This window comes from Pavona decussata, unplaced genomic scaffold, assembly GCF_977016875.1.
Source record: "Pavona decussata unplaced genomic scaffold, jaPavDecu1.1 SCAFFOLD_178, whole genome shotgun sequence".
NCBI lineage: Eukaryota > Metazoa > Cnidaria > Anthozoa > Scleractinia > Agariciidae > Pavona > Pavona decussata.
This window is the reverse complement of record NW_028145588.1, coordinates 415,920-435,793: the sequence shown is the minus strand read 5'-3', so window position 1 is coordinate 435,793 and position 19,874 is coordinate 415,920. Positions and strand designations below refer to the sequence as shown.

General features: G+C 38.1%; 1 protein-coding gene across 7 annotated transcripts in view; it reads left to right on the top strand.

Annotated features, from left to right (window-relative positions):
- The first annotated feature begins 7,603 nt into the window (after nucleotides 1-7,603).
- The window catches only part of LOC146463380 (kinesin-like protein KIF13A), a 54,538-nt gene continuing 42,267 nt past the window's right edge, over nucleotides 7,604-19,874 (top strand). For 5 of the 7 annotated variants that reach the window (XM_085084470.1, XM_085084471.1, XM_085084473.1 and 2 more), the window contains exons 1-10: nucleotides 7,604-7,872; nucleotides 7,960-8,038; nucleotides 9,387-9,399; nucleotides 11,412-11,469; nucleotides 12,888-12,980; nucleotides 13,423-13,520; nucleotides 14,126-14,214; nucleotides 18,523-18,610; nucleotides 19,206-19,340; nucleotides 19,479-19,591. In XM_085084470.1, coding sequence (XP_084940596.1) covers nucleotides 7,821-7,872; nucleotides 7,960-8,038; nucleotides 9,387-9,399; nucleotides 11,412-11,469; nucleotides 12,888-12,980; nucleotides 13,423-13,520; nucleotides 14,126-14,214; nucleotides 18,523-18,610; nucleotides 19,206-19,340; nucleotides 19,479-19,591 — 818 coding nt within the window. In that variant the 5' untranslated portion in view covers nucleotides 7,604-7,820. Of the gene's footprint in view, nucleotides 7,873-7,959; nucleotides 8,039-9,386; nucleotides 9,400-11,411; nucleotides 11,470-12,887; nucleotides 12,981-13,422; nucleotides 13,521-14,125; nucleotides 14,215-18,522; nucleotides 18,611-19,205; nucleotides 19,341-19,478; nucleotides 19,592-19,874 lie in introns of those variants that run through there. The other 2 variants (XM_085084474.1, XM_085084475.1) reach the window with 2 other exon arrangements.

The following is a 19,874-nucleotide window of genomic DNA, read 5'->3' as shown; positions in this document are numbered from 1 at the left end:
TTCCGTCTGATTTTGCTTTTTCTCCGTATATATAAATGCGGTGGTTGTCAACCGCATTACAACAACGATAGCAATTTTCTTTTTTTTTTTTTTTTTCGCAACTTTCGTGAAAGTCGTGTCGGGAGTCGTACACTCTGCCATTGCCTCATATTTCAATTTCGCGCCGAAAAATAGCTTCCGGTCCGTGAAATAGACATGCTTTTACCAGCCAATCAAAGGTGGCCTCATTTGGATTAGCCCAGAGGTCCGTGTTCTTGGTGCTGACCAAAAGAAAAGCGGGCTCTGGGGACGAGATTGGTCTTGTTAGATATCATCAGATGAATTGCTAAATCGTCACTTACCGACTGGGCCATACATGTTACCAATCATTTGCTAATGCAATTGATTGAAACTTGATGCCATGAACTCTCTTGTGTCCGTTATACATCACTCGTTGACGTTCTCCGGATTTAGAAACTGGTCCCATTGTTCAATCTACAAATCCAAAGCAGTTTGCTAAAGGTGTTCCTTTTGCTGAAATTGCATCTGCGTACGTTTGCAAGGCAATAGGGTTCAGAATATCATCATTCTAGTTAGTTATTTTGTGATCATGATAGGTCCCGTAAATGTGGTCTATGACTTCAATGGTAATCATGCTTAGGCCAGGAACTTGTCTGCCAAAACGATGAATGAGGTCTGAATATTTACAAGGGTAAGCAAGCCTTTTCAGGAGCATACAGAGTCCTTTCGTTCCAGAGAAAACCGATCTCTGGCTGCATTTCATTAAAATCGTGATCTGTAGCACCACTTCTAGTAGCAGAATGTATCGCTTCTCAGAACGAAATTCGGAAATACACTGAGCTTCGTTGATATCACCGAGATCAAACTGTTTGTACAAATCATAGGAAAAGTCACGTTTTTACAAGCGTTGAGCTCATTCAAAACGAGAAATTCTACGTCATCCAGCCAATCTTCAGAGTATGCAAACAATAAAGCATTCCGATGCCTACAATTTGTTACAACACTTTTCGATGATCTGAGTCTCGTTGTTTGTTATTGTTTCACCTTCTATTCGCAGTTCAGTAATGGTCTTCCTTTTACAGTTTTTTTTTCTCCAGATTGAAAAAGTACTTTGTTGGACGTTCGCCCTTTTCGACCTAGCAACATTTGGATCTAAAAATAGCCGCCCTCCCTTTCTCCTCGTAAATAGATTGGAGTTCCGTTTTGAGATCTTCACTCCTTTAGGATGCGCGCGATGTCGGGAGAGTTAAAGTTGTCGGTCACAAAATATTGCGGTCCACAATTTCAAGCTATCTCGAAATTTCCATTTTTCCATTTTGTTATCGCTAAAGATTTCTTTTTACTGTAAGCGATGGTTGCCGCTCCGAATTTCCATTTAACATTTCCCAAAGAAGACGTGCGGCTTCCAAATCGGAGAAAAAAGCGCGTGTGCGGGAGTCATTTCACGGATTTTTGTCACATAATGTTCATCCTTGAGTAAAGTGTTGTTGAATTTCCAAAGTCTGGGTCATCTAGACTTTTCAGTTGTCCAAGACAAAGAAATGTAAATTTCTCGATGATTCATAAGAGTATTTTCGTACCCTCGAGTGGCGTAATCTTTTAATATCTGACTTATCAATAGGCCATTTAACAATTATGTATCTAATTTAAACAGAATTTATTATCTACAAAAGCGGGCTGTGCGAGCAGTTACAAATTCAGAATATCGAGCACATACCGCTCGTCTTTTTTCTAAACTGAAACTTTTAGACATTTTCCAAATCAATGTCCTCGATATTGCTAAATTCATGTTCCGCTACCACAATAATCTGCTGCCTCCCCTTTTCCTCAATCTGTTTACGACAGACAGTCAAGTCCATAAATATGACACAAGAACAGTTGGTAATTATCGTGTGCATTCCTGTCGCACGAACATCAAGAAATTCACAATTCTTTACCAAGGACCTAGGGTCTGGAACTGTCTTCCTACCTCTATTACCAATTTGTCAAGCTATCTTTCGTTAAAGAACAAAGTACTAAAGTTTTTATTAAAATAATTTCTGAGTTAGATTCTGCCGCACTCCTTCGCAGCTCTTATCTTGTTTAATATTGTGATGTCGAGGTGGCCTCTTCCATAAGCCTGGTGGTTTCCTGAGGTCTCCCCGCCTAACAACTTGTTGTATATTTTTAATAATTTGTTATACACATAAAGGCAAATAAATGATGATGATGATGATGATGATGATGATGATGATGATGATGATGATGATAATGAAGTGACCTGGTCTTGGATTCTCAGAGAGGCTGGGGGTGACCCTGTTTTGATACAAACCTCACTGCTTTTCAGTCATATGTAGATCACACTGTTCTTATGCTAACTATTTGCATTTACACATGAAAAGCAGCAGGCCCGTAGCAAGGGTAAAATAACTAGGGGGGCCGAGAAAAATGGTTAAACTTACTCTCCCCCCGCCCCTCCCTGCCCGTCACCCCAAAAAACAGACAGATTAGGGAAGATGCAACGAGAACATAAAAAAGGCAGTAGATTTAGTAAGCAAATCAATAACTTTGCACCTGCCTCACACTTTTCGGTACATTTCTTTGCCGTTTTTTTTTTTCTTTATGCGGACTACCACATGAAATTCACTAATTTAACGTTTGAAGGAGGACGTAAACAAACGACGACAAATTTTTCTTTCTCTTTTTAAATTTGGAATCGGGCAGTAAGAATCCGACTGCAGGAAAATTGTGTTCTTGAGAGGACATATTTGCGTGGCTTTCGACAACGCGTGAATGCTAAATTGTTATAAACTAAGGGCATTTATTTTGCTATCAATGAGCGGATGTCTTAAAAACAACTAGTTTATTTCAACAGCTTTCACGGTTTGAAATTGGTTGATTTCGATCCATTTTGGTTCTTATTTCCGATTCACAAGGTAGGAGTGCCTTCGTTGCCGTTGTATATAAAAACAAACTGTTAGCGAAAGAAACTGACAGGTAGTAATCAAATTATTGAAGGTTGTGAAAAGGCACTTGCAGCATCAGAGTTCAAGACTGATTGATCAGTGCACATTAATCTCTTTTAATTATCATTTTTTGGCACATTGTTTTTTAACTTCCAAACATTCTGGGGGGGCTCAACCCCCCCTGCCCCTCCCCCTGCTACGGGCCTGACGCTGCAGTGAGGTCTGTATTAAAACAACGGAAACCCCAGCCTCGCTTCCAATTATACAAGACCAGGTCACTATGCACACTACTATAAAATGGCCTAATATTAAGTTTTGTAAGAATTCTAATTGTTCATTTTGTCTTTTTATATTCTGGCTATATTCACCAGTGATAATTTTAGGGAATTCAAACCACAAGTAATTAGCACAATTCTTCCAGCTTTGTCACTGAATGAGTATAATTGATCCTATTTTGGACCGTAGGGTGTAAACTATTGCTAACACCTTTACCATGCCTGGTTCCGTGAGATAATAATATTTCACCTCCCAACTCCTTTTTCCAAATAATTTAATCTTCTGGTTGAGAGTAAGTTTCTTGTAAGAAATAAATTTCTGATTTTTGATCTTTGAGATATAGGAAAATGCTCCTCCGTTTGGCTTGATCTCTTATTCCCATAACGTTTAGAGAATAAATCGTATTTATATGCAAGTTAAAAGATATAACAAAAGCAAACAAAACTAAAATTATGCAAAAAAGTAAATTAAAGCAATTTATAAGCGTTTCCCTTCTTCTTCTTCTTCTTCTTCTTCTTCGTCTTCTTCTTCCTCTTCTTCAGTTCTTCTTCTTCTTCGTTTTTTGTTCTTATCCCAAATGTAAGTTTTAATTTTCGTCCTCCTTGCCCAGACTGAATTGGACTTTTAAAAGCCTACCCCGCGGAGAGGTCTTGAAATATATTGATCCATCCATTGACCAGACACTCAATAATTCGTCATCTCTCCGAATTTAGTTTGCCAGATTCACGAATTATTCCTATACGAGTGAAGGTTCTCGTTTAAGAAGATCTTGTCAGCTTGCACGAGAGTTGACGACGAGCAATGAGCAATGTTTACAAACATTCAGTTATTAAAGGAAGAAATTCAAATACACTGTATTTGGTGGGAAAATATTCTCAGTACTAAAATAGCTGATGATGTGAGACATTTGTTTTGGAACAAGGTGCACAGAATGGTGCACAGGCTTCTAAAACACGTTCAAAAACTCATTAATAATTCAAAAGCCCATTAACCTATCAAATGGTCGATAAAACATCACGTGCAGTGGTTTTAAAACTCGATAAAACCTCCTTCTTATTAGTATGCGTTTTTTTTCTCGTATGCTAATTTCCAAGGTTCACAAAAGCATAGTTGTTATGAACTCTCTTGACACAGGCTTTTCCAGGAATGTTCTTGAAAGCGTTAAAAAACTCTCGTGTTTTATCGGGTCTAAAACCATTCGGCGTTGTAAATTTCGATAAAACACTGCTGCTTGTGTTTAAAGCATTACATAAAATATAAACTCATTATTTTTCGCTTTAATATGTTTCCTGCCATTGTTCAAGCCATTATCCATTCTGCCATTGTTCAAGTCATTCTCTTTCTATTTTCTTTAAAGTGCCCGGCCTAGCTCCGAAATTGGTTTTTGATTATGGCAAAATGTGACCAACTTGGAGATGATTAAAACAAAAATTAAGAAATTTGATAAATTCCTGACGTTGCTATATGGACGTTTAAGTCGCGATGTTCTCGTTCACTACCGCGTTTTGAGAGGTCTGGGTACTAACAAATTGATGACGTCAGCCTGAGAACCGGGTTGTTTCTTCGTTGGAGATCATCTACCCACGCAAAAACTCCACGTTTCTACTGTTTACTTATTACGAGTGAGAAATCATGGAGTAGTTCAAATTCTGAGTGTCCCGGTGATCGATTCAGAGGCCTTAGATTATATTCCTGACTACGACATTGAGACCAATGATAAGTGCGAGTGGAGTCGCTTGAGTAGTTGGTAATGAGGGGAAATAGTGAGCCTTGTTTAGGATTAGGTGATTAGGTAATTAGGTAGTGACTTCCTGCATACTAATTAAGAAGCTGCTTACAGTAGGCGCCTTGTTACTGGATGTCTGTGTGAAATAGTTATAAGGTTAAAGAGTGAACTGAAAACTTATTCAAACTGGAATACGAACTCAACCTGGGAATATGTCTCCATCAATTCATCAAACGCACTGATCAATTCTTCGTCAGTTTCAGCCTACGAGTATGGAAGAAAGTGAGATTAGTACGGGTCTAAAATAATCCTGTAAAGTTTTTTAAACTAGGAATTGGTTTGAGAAGTGTATAAAATCTTTTGTAGCGCTTACCGTTTCAGTACCAAACAAAGCTTCGGGTTCGTTTGTCTCCACTTCAGTTAGGAGCTACGAAAGAAAAGAACTGCAACTTAGCTGAGAACCAACGCTTTTAAGAAAGCAACAGATCGCAAATTTCCATTTGAAGATCAGAACTGACCTCGATTTCCTGTAGAGTCAAATCAGTGAGCCTAGTATAAGCCATCGAAATCTATTCTTCTGGAAGTAAAACAGATTCGGCTAACATCTCCCAGTCTTGAACAGACACACAGGCGTTTAAAGCAGCTTGAAAATCATCAACGTTCAAGAAAGCCATATTCACAGTAATAATAGCGATAATCGTCACGAATAACCTGAAATTTCGGAGGTAAATTTTCCCAGCCAGTAAACGGATTGCAAGAGTGAGAAAGAGAAAGAGAAAGCGCGCTTTTGTTCAAACTGACAATATATTTTTCATAAGCCAATCATGTCTATTAATGTTTCCTTAACGCTTTGTGCAAGAGTGACGCTCATTAGTAAACCTCGGCACTTATTAGCAGGGCCGTACCTAGGATTTTTTGTCTGTGGGGGCAAACTCCGCACACCACTCACAGGGGTCTACCGTATGCAGACAGGGTTTCTAGTTGGACATTAATTTTGTTTTCACTCCTACACCGAAAGTTGCCTCTACGACACCGATGCTTTTTGTTTTAAATTGTCATGACTTTTTATGGAGTTACGTCTTGTTTAGCTTGAAGCAAATATTGTCTCTCATTTTAAAACACAGTCGATGCACTGCTGTAAACAAAGGGAGAAAAATCACTGAGCTTCCACAATTCAAACGCACTATATCAGCGGAGCGAAGCACAGTCGTTATTTAAATACAATTCAAGCCTTTTCAGTACTACTGTGACACGTAACATAGCTCTATAACACGCTACAACGATTACTAGAGAACCAAAAAACCAAATAGCTGTGCCAAGAAACACAACTCCTTGTGACAAACACTAGCATTGCAACGGCATTGCAACAATTACAGAATGAAGCTCATTGTATGATACAAGCAATGATTAATTTCTGTCCTATATATTGCCAAATCTCAACAAGAAAGGCAGTTAAAACTATCAAGCACTTAAAAGAGCCAAGCCAACCCAGCTGAAATGCCCTATGTGACATAAAAACACCGTCGTTGAACACACGGAATAAGAGGTCATATTCAAAACGAAGAGAATTCTAAAGAGAAAACTCAAAAATCATTAGGCGCAAATGACCTGTCGGATGATGAACATATGATGGTTAAATCGAAACCCGCTACAAATACTTGCGAGCAGCGCAGGCTTTTAAAACCAATTTATCCGACTGAAAAAAAATACTTGTATAAGCTAGATTTAAAAAGGCTAAAATACACGCCAGAAAGTTGCATAGGCTTGTCAGTATTTATTTACACACCAAATTCTAAACCATAGGCAGCTCAAACTGACAAAATCATTATTTTCATAAGAAAACCAGTACTGGCTTTTGCCTCAAAAGGTTTTCCAAAATAATTATTTGGAATTCACATTGAACGAATATTTTTTCAGTCAATTAGTCGATTTTCTTGTGATCAGTGTGATGTGAGAAACAAATTGAGTTTTCCTGGCGGGGCAGCTGCCCCCTCTGCCCCCGCGCTTTGTACGGCCCTGATTAGTATGCCTATATATACCTTGACTAGTCACTTATTTACCTCGACCTAATCATTTATACATATTAATTATTTACCTATACCTGATCACTAATACATATTAATGATTTACCTATACCTTACTTAATTAGTACCTAATCACCTAATCAACTAATCCTAAACAAGGCTTAATTCCCATCATTACCTACTACTTTGGGAAAGCCTTGTTAACCTTCCTTACATGGCATGGGCGAGTATTATTACTTGTAACCAAACGCGGGAATATCGAACCAGCTTTGACGTCAGTACTTTCTGGATATTTTTAGCATCTTTACATAAATTTTCAGCAACTCTTTTAGAAATATTTTGAGCAACTAGTCAGCGCCTCAGCTGAAAAATTTTGAGCAACGTTTCTTCAGAAATTTTTGAGTAACTTGTGGACAACCTTAAACAAATAAAAAAAGGTTCACTTGCAAAAGATTTTATGTGCAGAAATATTGGCTGATTACTTGAATTGGTCTTTGAAAAGATCAATATATCGAACAATATTTGTTTTTGTGGCACTTGTTTCGCTATGCTACTTGCCTCATATTTTTCGCGCCAGTTTTCGCGAATGGCGTACCTCCATATAAGGAATGCGGAAAACCAATTGCCGTGTCACGGCAGTTCCCGGATGATGAGTGAATTAGTTATGAAAAGGATATGGCGGCGCGTGAGTCGTGTTCTAAATAGAAAACCGAGACCGAAAGGTCTTTTTCTGGAGTAAATACGAATGAAAAACACACGACGGAAGAGTTACGGGCTTATGGCGTCGTAATACTGACAAATCGTCTTAGCAGGAAGCCGGTCAGCTTTTAATACGGCGATCAGGCAACCATGAGTTCCAAAGTGAAGGTTGCCGTTCGTGTGAGGCCGTTCAACCGGCGAGGTAAAATGTTGTACATTTATTTATAAATTCCGTGCTGATTTCGCTTTAACAAGTTTGAAATGATTTACAGTTTTTGTGCTTTTACAGAAATCGAACTAGGGACGAAATGCGTCATAGACATGGATGAAACACAAACGATGCTTTTCGCCGGGGGCTCGCGGGACAGGTTAGAGCATTTATCGAACACGTTCTTATTTGTTTGTGCCCTGGCTTTGTAGCCTTAAAATGAATTCTGATTCTCTCGATTGAATTTTATGCTCTGATTAAATTGATGTCCATTTCTGTTACCTTCAAATTATAGCTGACGAACGTTTTATGCAATTTGAAGTTGTGAATATATTTTAGCTTATTTTAGATTCTGTTAATGTTTTGAATGAATTAACTTAAGCTTTAATACTGGTAAAAATCGCCTCTAAACTAAGCTACACCGGAGCAAGTACCGTTATATTAAGGTTATTTGTCAGTGTGATTGCTTTTGCACTGGCCATTTCGATGGCAAATTAAATTTCTGATGTATCACTTGGTCGTTTGTCATGACTGACAATTAATTATATAACGGAAGTGTTCGCTATGCGATCGATGGCTCATTTTCTCGACCTTAATTTTCGTTTGTTTTTATAGAATGTTGTAAAATTCACTATTGCCAAACGTCTGAAATGGTGATCATTATTTGTCGAACTTAAGTAATGTATCTTGTAAAATAAGCTTGCGCTTATTTTTTAATGCTGCTCCGAATCGATCGATTATTGTTCGAGTTGTGTCAAGGATTTATTTAAGACATCGTCAGTTAAAGTCTATATCTTTTATCTTTTCATCAAAAATATCAGAATCCCCCTGCAGCCACCACAGAAAAGCAATCTTGCTTGTCTGTCAAGGTTTATATATGAGCTTTTAAATCTTTTGTAGCCGTAATATTTGTTTTTAGATTGCAATTGTTTTACGATCGACAATATTTGGATGCTGGGAAACCTTTCGAATTCAGAAAATTGGCTCTATAGATAGAAAAGCTGGCACGCGTATTGAATTCCACCGCGGAAGTTTGGCAAATAGCTTAATTGAGGAGGAAATTTGATAATTCATCACTCGAGAATCCTTTCTGTTATTACTTAAATTCTCAAGAGTTGTAAACAAAAAAACACCGCTGATTGCTTTTTCAATAAGAAAACGTAAACAACATTGGCTTAATACAAGCGTGCTCGCTGACCGCCATTTGGATTCAAAGTCTTTTTCTCTTACTTGCAATTTTTGCATTGTACGAGAGTGTACAATTTACTTTTCAATTCTGAAATTATTTCTGTTGACCGATTCAATTTTAGTGTTGACAAGTTCCTAAGTTGCTGGGGGCAATATGTTGTACATGTACGTGATGCACTATAAAAAGTTTATATTATGATTTCTGTCCAAGAATGCTGTTTGCTTAGTGCAGATCTTGTGTATAAGCTAACAACTGCGTGTTTTAAACTTTTTGTTTTATTTTACATTTATTTCCATGGATTCATTGATGTGGGATACAGAAAACACACAAAGGTATGTGAAGACATTTTCTACCCGACATTTATGCATTAGCTTATATGTAAAGGAAAAAAAATTTCTTTGCACCCCAAAATCAAGTACCGTGCTAGGAGAGAGTTGCTTTGGTAAAAATCAGGGAAATTGTACTAGAGGCGTTTTAACATGGATATGAAAACATAAATAACTTATTTTTTTGTTTACAATGTATGTGCCCTGACAGGATTATATAATTCCTAAAGGCACAAACAAAAGGTATGATAATTAAGAAGGTGCACTTCTTAAGATTGCTGCACAGCAAGTGCTTATTCTTATCGTGAAATAATTCTTATACATGTATTTAATAGGCTATGATTATAATTATCTGTTTCGATATGAAATGGCTACATGTTTAATTTTATGATCAGCTTAGATTTTAAATATAACTAAATAAGTAAAATATGACGACAATTTAAAATGCTTGAAATATTCTGAATTAAATCCACTATTATCATCCAAGTACAACCTGCATTGTGTGGTTGACATGTTTTAGGATCGGAGTTAGTTGCAATGTTATCATGCCCTTATCTCAGGGATAAGATTTTGGGCTAGTGTGTGACTCTGCAGACGAGGTCTTTTTGGCAAAAATCATGGGAGGAATAAATTATGCATGTGGGCCAATTCTTTTAGCAGGAGCTGGAGTTTTTATCCTTACAAGATTTGTTCATTATCATAGTGAGATTTGGAGATTTGGTTATTCCTGTCATAACTTGAGAGTTAATTACCAGTATTTTTATCACAGGGTGGCTGACTAATTCAATTTTAGAACTATTTTGCCGACTTGCTTCATTGTAAACATTTTTTCAACATGCTCCTGTAGAAATTGACATTACATTGTACGTGTAGTTGACGACTATTTGCCTTCACTGTCAAGGCTGAATCCTATTTTAAGAACTGCAATGTACTGTTCCAGAAGATATTGAGATCCCTTGAAATGAAAGTATTTTTATCCTGGATCCCTTAGACCTGGGCTGTGGAAATTCCAATTGATCTTGATAATTTCCTTTAAAAGCTTTAGCTATTGAACCCCCCCCCCCTCCCCCTTGGAATATCCAATGATCTTCCATGGATCGGAGAGGGGTGGGGGAGGAGGAAGGTGGTTACAATCTTTCTGCATTATGTTACAATAGTAACTCCTCATTTTTTTGTCACACCTCGTAAAGCAATGTTATTGACCTTTGTGCATTTTTATATTTTGGATAGATCTCTTAAGTTCATTGGAAATTTAATTGATCAATTTTACCGGTTATTCATGCGCAGTAGCACACATGATAAGAATGTTTTGCAATACGGGACATTTCCTATCTGGAAACCGCCAAATTTGAAAGGGTTTTTTATGGATGTATGGTGAGAGAAACAAATAGACATCTGTAAATGTTGCATCTTTTGAATGCAAACAGGTCTCGAGCCATTCCCTTTAAGACTTGGCACAATAGCTAAAGCAGGGCTGTCAACTCTCCCGGATAATCCGGGTGTCTCCAGACTTTTAACCGTATCTCCCGGTCTCCAGGTTTAGGTCTGTAATCTCCAGATTTTAAGCTGTTTCTTCTGGTCTCCAGATTTCTGTCTGTAATCTCCTGGATAATTGACAAAGTTTGCTGTTTTTCGTAGACTCGACTTTCTGAGAAGAAAATCTGAAATGTGTAGCGTTGTTTCTGGTAGTGTATAAGGTACTGTATGTCCCCCCCACCCCCCAGTGAACCCGTGAACCCATGAATTTGGCCTTGATGCGACTCCTCTGTAAGGCGCTTTGTTATTGCTGGCCGGGGAAGTCATATTTTCCATATTTGAAGACGTGTGAGGTTGACAGGGCTCCTGCTAAAGGTGTCAACTAGATGATTTCAGCAAATAAAAGACCACCCTTCAGCGTATATTAAATGAAGCAGCTGATATGTCAGCTGGAATGTCATGGCTGCTAAGGTTTTCAGTACATGAAACTACATGACTGTATAATAAAAGTAAAAGTGAAATGATTCAATTATTTCTCTTAGACGTTTGCATTTGATCACTGCTTCTGGTCGTTGGATGAAAGCAACAGTAAATATGCAAGTAAGTCAATTATAATGCAAACTGGTAACTGTAAAATTTTGAGTTAAAGCCCCCGGGGTTACAAGTATAATCAATGAACTTTATTACAGTGGAAGGCAGAAAGGTCTCTTTTAAACAGACACTCGCCATTATCGTGGCATTGCATGAAAAAAAAAAAAATAGAAAAATATATACCACTGTGGTATTTTTTTCATTGCCCCAAAGTTTATTATTACATGTAGCTGGACAAGCTCCCATAAGCGGCCATCTATTCCTTACACCTCTGATGGCCTCTTAGGAGAACCATGCATGTATATGCAGGTGTTCAGGGGACTCCTTTTTGGGTTGGTGGGGGGTGGGGGATTGAGGGTTCATAATTGGATGGAATGAGTTTCCATTTCAAACTTAGTTAGATTGGACAATAGAAATAACCTGAAACACTAACGAAAGCTAACATTTAAACCAGCTGCTACTGTAGTCCTTCAAACCTTGGGCTTACAATTTGTATTCAGGAGTGGGGGATGCTTATTAAGATTTTAAAATTGTGGGCACTTTGTAAGCAATGAGCTACTTGATTGCCAACTTAAAGAAGCCGCATTAATTACATGTAGGTCGCATGCGGCGGCAACTTTTCTATTTGCGACGCCTATTTTAACTCTGATAAATTCCCAAAATAAATGAAGCGATTAATAAATAACTTGCTAGTCTACCAATGAGTCAATAAAGCAATAAACAAACAATCCTGGCTCACATTACCCAGAAACAACCACATAAAACTAGAATGAATGATGATCGAAGCAAACGTGGAGTAGGCTCAGTTGCTGAGCAGGGGGTTCTTTCAGCCAGTACTTCATGTAGTACTCATAAGCATGTGGCGAACTTCGCGTGAATAGTGAATAATTATGAAGAAGCGTCAATGAGGACTCGCGGAGATGTTGTAAATATACAGGAAATTATTGTTTAGGTTGATAACAACTACGTTAGTCATTGATGGTTATCTTCAGCACTGATGATGTGTTTTGTGAGACTGACAAATGTTAGTCAAAATCTTCTCAAGTGGAGGCAACAGCCACATGAACATTCTGAAGGGTGACGTACTGAGGTGCTTTGGTTTTGCTTTCTGTTTAAGCCTGTAATCGCTTTTTTATAACCAATAAGGTGACAATTTGCCATGTTTTCAACAAGACTCGAACTGACCGTTTAGTGCTTCAGAATGCAGGAAAATGCATCTCTGAGAGTATACCACGTCAAAATTTTCTGGGGGAGCATGCCCCCAGACACCCCTAGAAGGCATACATGTACGTGTCTGCAACGTCTACTTTTAATTAACAGGTCCAACTTCTACTTGAAAACCTACTGAAAACGCTGGTACAGTGTTCATTATATTGCATAATTTATTGTTTTTATCAAATACTCTGTATCTTAATTTGTTTATTCAGGTCAGGAGAAAGTTTATAAGTGCCTTGGTGCTGATGTGTTAGAAAATGCCTTTGAGGGTTACAATGCATGTATATTGGCTTATGGACAAACTGGTATGGATTAATTAAAGTGATTATTAATAATAGTTGTTATCAATAATATTTAATATGATGACTGACAATATTCAGAATGAAACTTCAATGTGTGACAATTCAAACAGCAGCGCTGTCATCGAGGGCCATAACCCATAACACTTGTTAGGGCTAAGTACGTTTGATAGGACTTTGCTGGATGTTATGGGTCAATTGGCCTCTCACTGGTATAATTAATACTTACAAAGCCACAGATTTGTTAGGGGTGTGGCGATAACGGCGACAGGTGACTCAAAAGTTAATGACAGACCTGAAACAGCCATCAACAGGCTGGCCATAACAGTGTTCGTGTTATGATTTTGAATAGAAAGAAGACGAGGGTACTTGCGATCTGTTGCCACTCTTTTAATTACAGTGTTACAGCCAATACTTCTGCTGTTGTTTGTTTTGTTTTGTTTTTAAGGATCTGGAAAGACTTTCACCATGATGGGAAGCCATGATCAGAACCAGACAGGACTTATACCCAGACTTTGTGATGAACTTTTTGACAGAATTTCAAAAGTAAGTTGCATTGATTAACTTTTACAGCAACAGCAACAGCAACAATAACAATAAATGAATGACTGATTTACTGCTAGGCTGGCTGACTGACTGAAGGAAGGAAGGAAGGAATGAAGGGAGGGAGGGAGGACAGACGGATGAAAAAAAATCATATTAGAATTGCCTTGTGTAGCGTAACATAACAAACAGCGCCGCAGGAAATAATTAATAGATTGTATGAGGTATCTTCAAAGCTTTCATTTGACTCATCGTAATTTGGATTTCTTCCAAACACACTGTTCTGGCATCTGAGAACCATCTGGTACAAAGTATAATTAGTGGTACCAATTGAAGGAAATTAAAGTAATGTACAATAATTTTTATTTCTTTTGAAATACCTGTCATACTTCAGAATATCAATTACGGTCTCAAACTTTGAAACAGTCACTGAGCTGTAGATTTTTCCCTCTTGATTCTATCTGTTCTGTCTGAGCTGTTCTGAGGGTAAATAAACCAACTGCCCCCCCCCCCCCCCCCCACCAAGCTACAGGTAAATTGCACTCTTTCACAAAATGGTTGCTTTTGTTTCTATTGTTTTCAGTTCTTCATTGTAAATTTGTTTGCAGAATGAAGATGAGAACATTACCTACAAGGTTGAAGTCTCATACATTGAGATCTATAACGAAAAAGTCAGAGATTTGCTATGTCCAAGGGGGTATGTGCCTTGCATTACATTTATGATGTACAGTGTACAGTGGATTATCAAACAGTGCTGACCAAAAGTTTTTGTGTACCAGAAGATTTGATTTACTGTACAAAATATAGCTTTGGTTTGATGTGATGCCTCAAGTCTTTTTTTTTTTTTTAACCAAACATGATCATCAATATTATTATTTGGTAGATATTAAAATCTACCTGGAGGTTTCCTTTGGCTTCTGCTGTTAAGGATGGTGCCTACATTGTACTTAAAATTTGTTACTGCGCATACATGTATGTTCTGTGCATCTCGAGTTACTTGGGTTTCCGATGGGTGGTGCCTACTAATACGGTACCGCCTAGAACTATCAACCCATTTGCAGCGTCGTTGCCGCAGGACCTACTCGCGGCTTTCCCTCGGTTTTCCCGCAGTAGGACGCTTTTTTGCCTAGGTTCGGTTGCGGTATGGCTCCAAAGTTGCCGTGGGAAAGTTCACCCAGGTAAATCTCGGTAAAAAAAAGACGCGGTAGAGTTTGAATACGCTTTTGTCTCCTTTGCGTTTTGGTTCGTCAACTTCTAATGGAAATTCATCAACTAGGGAGGACGATCATGTGCGATACACATACCATTTTCTGCCCTTGAACCATTTGAAGAAAAATGAGAATCTGTTCTCGGGTATCCGACCACATTTGAAAAATCCTTTGAGGAAGATTCTGATTTAATATCTCAAACCTCGGTATACCCAAAATTCTTGAAGACTTCTTGAAGACAGTGCACATATTCACTATCAAAGCTTCAAAGCGTGCAGATTTGCTCAACAATAAACGAGCAAAGTTGAATTTTCGACACAGTCTGTGGAGTTCCGTTTGCCAGACATTTTAAAATCATTTACAAATTGAAAACAAATAATATTTCGGCATGTTTTGTGTCGCTCAGCACCTGACTCGATAATAATTGAGGTGACAAGGTGTTTGATGCAACACAGCAGCATTCCAGAATGTTAGTCCGCGTTTTACTTTGTATTTCTTGCCAAGTAATTTCAATTTTAAGTTGGGAGAAGCAAAAGAAAACAAAAACTTCAGGACCTACAAAATTTACGGATTATAAAACATATTCGCATGTGACGATTTTCTGATTGTAACTTGAAACCTTGAACGTATTTACATGTAGAACCTCACTTTGACAAACTCGAATGACGTGAAAACATCATGGTGTTATATTTCCAAGCTTGCTCGCTTCACAGATTCAATGATAAAAATCCTTATTACAGCTAGTTCTTTTTTGTCAAACTGATTCAAGAAGAGAAAAAAAAATAGTTTCAGAATTAATATTACTTGCTGGAAGAGCAAACTTTCCACTTGCTTTGCTGCTACTGAATCGGGCACTGAACAAGCTTAAAGGTCAAGATCGATGGCATCCTTGATTCTGTCGTATTTTGAAACTAAGTGCTCACTTTGCAAATGACGATTGACAACCAGTCGATTAATGTTTGTTAAATGTATTTCTGTGATGCAGCAATTATATTTAAGCTAATTTGATTTTTCTGCAAGGAAAAATTTTTGTCTCTTTAGCACGTGCCGGCATGCACGAGTGAATTGTGAAATGTTTATTGTATTCTGTCCTACATGGCTAGTACTGTAAAAATAATATCTCCAGTTCTGTTCGGCCCAATTCACTTATTCAAATCAGTGGTAAAAATAATGCTCTCCCTTCGTACAGCTGTAGACAAGATTTTCCTTCAAAGTTACTGTGATGCGCCGATTACATTAATTTGATTTTTCTGCAAGTGAAAGTTTGGGGTTTTTTTGCACGCGTTGGCTTGAGTCCATTGTGAAATGTTTATTGTCTTCCATAGCATCACGGCAAGTGCAGAAAAAGTTATATCTTTGGTTCTGTTCGGAACAGTTCGCTAAATCAAACGCTTTCTTTATAAACGCCTTTTTGTTTTGTCCAAGTGTGATGTGCCGAACGTTATGCGTTATTACACGGTACAAGCAAACATTTATAAAAATATGCCACCGCAAGCGTAAACTGAGTTGCTAAAAGGTAACTGGAAGTAGTCGCGACAAGAGCAGCGCAAGAAATCGAGTGCCTTAGAAATGACAATAATAATATCAAGTGGTTACCTTTAAACATGAGGCTTATCATTTAGGTGACATTTTTTATTTAATCACAAGATTTGGGCAATACATGTACTTGATACTCATACACTTGATGTAATGCTCAACAATGGTCAACAAATAAACAGCCAGAATAAACACAAGACGATCGAAGGACATACAGCTTGACCACCAGTTTTCACTGCAATTGAAGGGCTGGGAGCATAACCAACCTATGTCGAATTTCGGCCCGTTTTTCGATGTAGCTCGGATTTGTCCAAACTTTTGCATGTGAACTGCAATTCGATTGAAAACCATTGTCCAGTATTTTTTCACGCCGCTTTGTGTTTCGTATTAATGCCATTGAGAAATTTTACCATCTTGTAAAGATATATCGGTAACATTATAGACACTGGATGACCAAAAGGACAATGCACTAAGGATTAAATACTTGTATTCAATATACACTCGTTGTCTTTGAAACACGGCACACGAAAGCGGTGTTTTTCCCGGGAGCAACGAAAAGAATGCTGTCACGCTTTTATTTGATTCTGTTACAAACTACTATGTACATGTATGTGACAGGAATGTCCGAAATGTAAACAGTTACATTCTCCAAGAGAAAATGTGTCCATTTCCTGGCGTAAAATCCAGCTTTGTCCCGTTTGTCGACATATCACTCTTGATAACGCAAAATACTAGCATTCTACACGATTAACAGGAAGACGTAGCCATTTCAACGATTAACAACAATTAACAACGATTAATGGCAGTTCTATTAAAAGGTAAAGACTATCTATTCTTTTCACGAGCAGTCGGTGTTAACCGTTGAAAATCTATGTTAATCGTACTTTTATTGAATCATTGCCTTGAAATTGTCAAGTTAATCGTTACATACCGAATTTCAAGCCTGGCAAACCACAACTAAGGCTTGCAAAACACCTTGCACATGGCGGGATTTGTCTCTGATGCTCCCGCGGGATTTGATAATCGAATTGAAAAATTCGCCACGGCGCAGTCATCACTACCAAGGAGTTCTTTGGACAACATTTCCACCAGTTCCTGTGAACTGCATTCGTCAATTTCATAACTTTTCAAAAGATCCATAGATATCGTGCGTTTACAAACTTCACCAAACAAAAGCGAAAGCAACTAGCCAGTACGATACGCAAGTTGTTTATCCCGACTGCCTTGATCTATTTTGGGCTTGTTACAACCCGCAAAAGCAAACCATGATATCATCTCAAACGTTACTTATAGCAACAACAACTGGTGTGACTAAACACGGCTCGTGGACAGTGGAAACTTTTAGCCTACCGATAATTTGGAAAACGAGTCTGACGTGGATACAACCTGTAAAAAAATTGGCCTTCCAAGCGCGTTCACTTGTAGACAAGCAAACTACCAAATCCCCCTCCCCCTCCCCCTGACTCAATGTTGTCTTTTGGGTCACGAACAGTTTCCTGGCAAGCATCGCTTCCCACATCAACATTGCATAAGGGGGAGGGGGGGAGGGAGAAGTAACTGTGGTAGAATTATGAAGGGAGAAACAGTAAGTGAGTGGTTTTTTGGCTGTCTTTGTTCGGTTGTCATTGCATAGGGGGAGGGGGTTGGAGGGAGAAGTAAGCAAGTGGTTTTTGTTCTGTTCGTGTTTGGTTTTCTCAAGGAGTTTTGTCCACGATTGTAAAACCGCGAAATGTTTTCCAAACCAGGGAGAGCCAAAATTCGGACAAATCCGTGCGAAATCGAAAGCCGTGCTAAAATTCGACATAAGTCGGTTATGCTGTCAGACCTTCAATTGCAATGCCCATTGAAATCAACAGTGACTTTTCCACAAGAGAAAAAACAATAGGCTAGCTCATACATACTAATGACACATATAGGCGTGTAAGTATATACGCGTATGCGTATATGTCAATACTAGTAAGCGTATGTACGAATATGCTTATATTTTGGCTCACTGATCTCTCTATGTGGGTTGAGTTTGTTGTTGGTTCTCATTCCTACTCCGACAGTTTTTCTCCGAGTACTCTGGTGTTCCTCCCTTCACAAAAACCAACATTTCCAAATTCCAATTTGACCTGGAAACAGTGGATGAATAGCCACTCTGTATGTGCCACTTACAATTCTGGTTTATTTGATATAAATATATTTATCACCAGAAGGTTAAAAAAAATGAAAAAATGATGATGATGATGATGATGATGATCAAAATATTTAATTTTTAGGAATCATGCCACCTTGCGAGTTCGTGAACACAAGATTTTAGGACCATATGTGGAAGGGCTGACAAAACTTGTTGTATCTTCATTCAAGGTTTGTTAACCATTAGTTGCTGGCAGTGGGATGTCCACCTAGCACTTGTTACAGTAGTTTCAATATAAATTAAAATTAATGCTGTGTGGAATTTGACTTGTACGTGTACGACACAATAAATGGTACCCTGGCAAAGTGATGCTTGGGAGCTTTTATTCTTTCTTTTCTCTTTAATAGCATTTCATCCACAGACTCAAAAGTTAGAACCACCTTGTACAGCATGATCAACAGCAGAATAGGAAAGTACTGCTCAGGACCTTTCTTCCACAGACTCAAAAGTTGTAACTTCCTTGTTCAGCGTAATAAACAGCACCACAGGAAAGTACTGCTCAGTAGCTTCCATTTGCATGATTATATGTTATGATTTCATCCACAGACTCAAAAGGTAGAACTAAGCTGAGTTTGTACACATGTATAAGTTCCAGCTTTATTTCAGTCTCACATTGTGACAGAAGGTGCAGCTACAATGTACATGTATAAAATCTCCAAAGAGGGCAATCAATTACTAGAATGCACCCTGTTGTCTATTCTGACTTGCACTTACATGTACATGTACTATATACTGTATAACCATGTCACATTGTTTGTTTTGTAGGATATCGAGACCCTAATGATTGAGGGAAATAAATCAAGGACTGTTGCTGCTACCAACATGAACACCGAGAGTAGCCGGTCTCATGCAGTTTTTAACATTGTGTTGACAAGATCCGAGTATGACAAACAAACAGAGGTGAACAATATTTTGGTTGTTTGCTCTGAATTGTTGCTTACCGTCTGTGAACAAATTTGTTCCCCAGATCCCTTTGATTATGGACTGTGAAGTGTGTGAAACTCAACAATGTACATTTTTTCCCCTTTGATTCTGTAGTCTATTGGTGAAAAAGTGAGCAAACTGAGCCTTGTTGATTTAGCTGGCAGCGAAAGAGCAAACAAGAGTGGGGCTGAGGGAGAGAGATTGAAAGAGGGCAGTAACATTAACAGGTATCCTGTATGTACAGTGCCCACATTTATACATGTGTAAGCCATTGAGTTAAAATGATTTTCCTAGAAAAACAAAATCATTTACTGTCTTGTGTTCATGGTGCCTGAAATTAAATTAACTCCAACAGCTAAATTGCCCGCAAACAATCTACAGTTTTTAACATATTTGTAATCAGCTGTCTAAATCTGTAGATTGTTTGTGGGTGATTTAGCTGTCAATTTAACTTTATCAATTATTGATAAAATGTCATTAAATTTTTAGTCATAAGGAAGTGTTTGAATA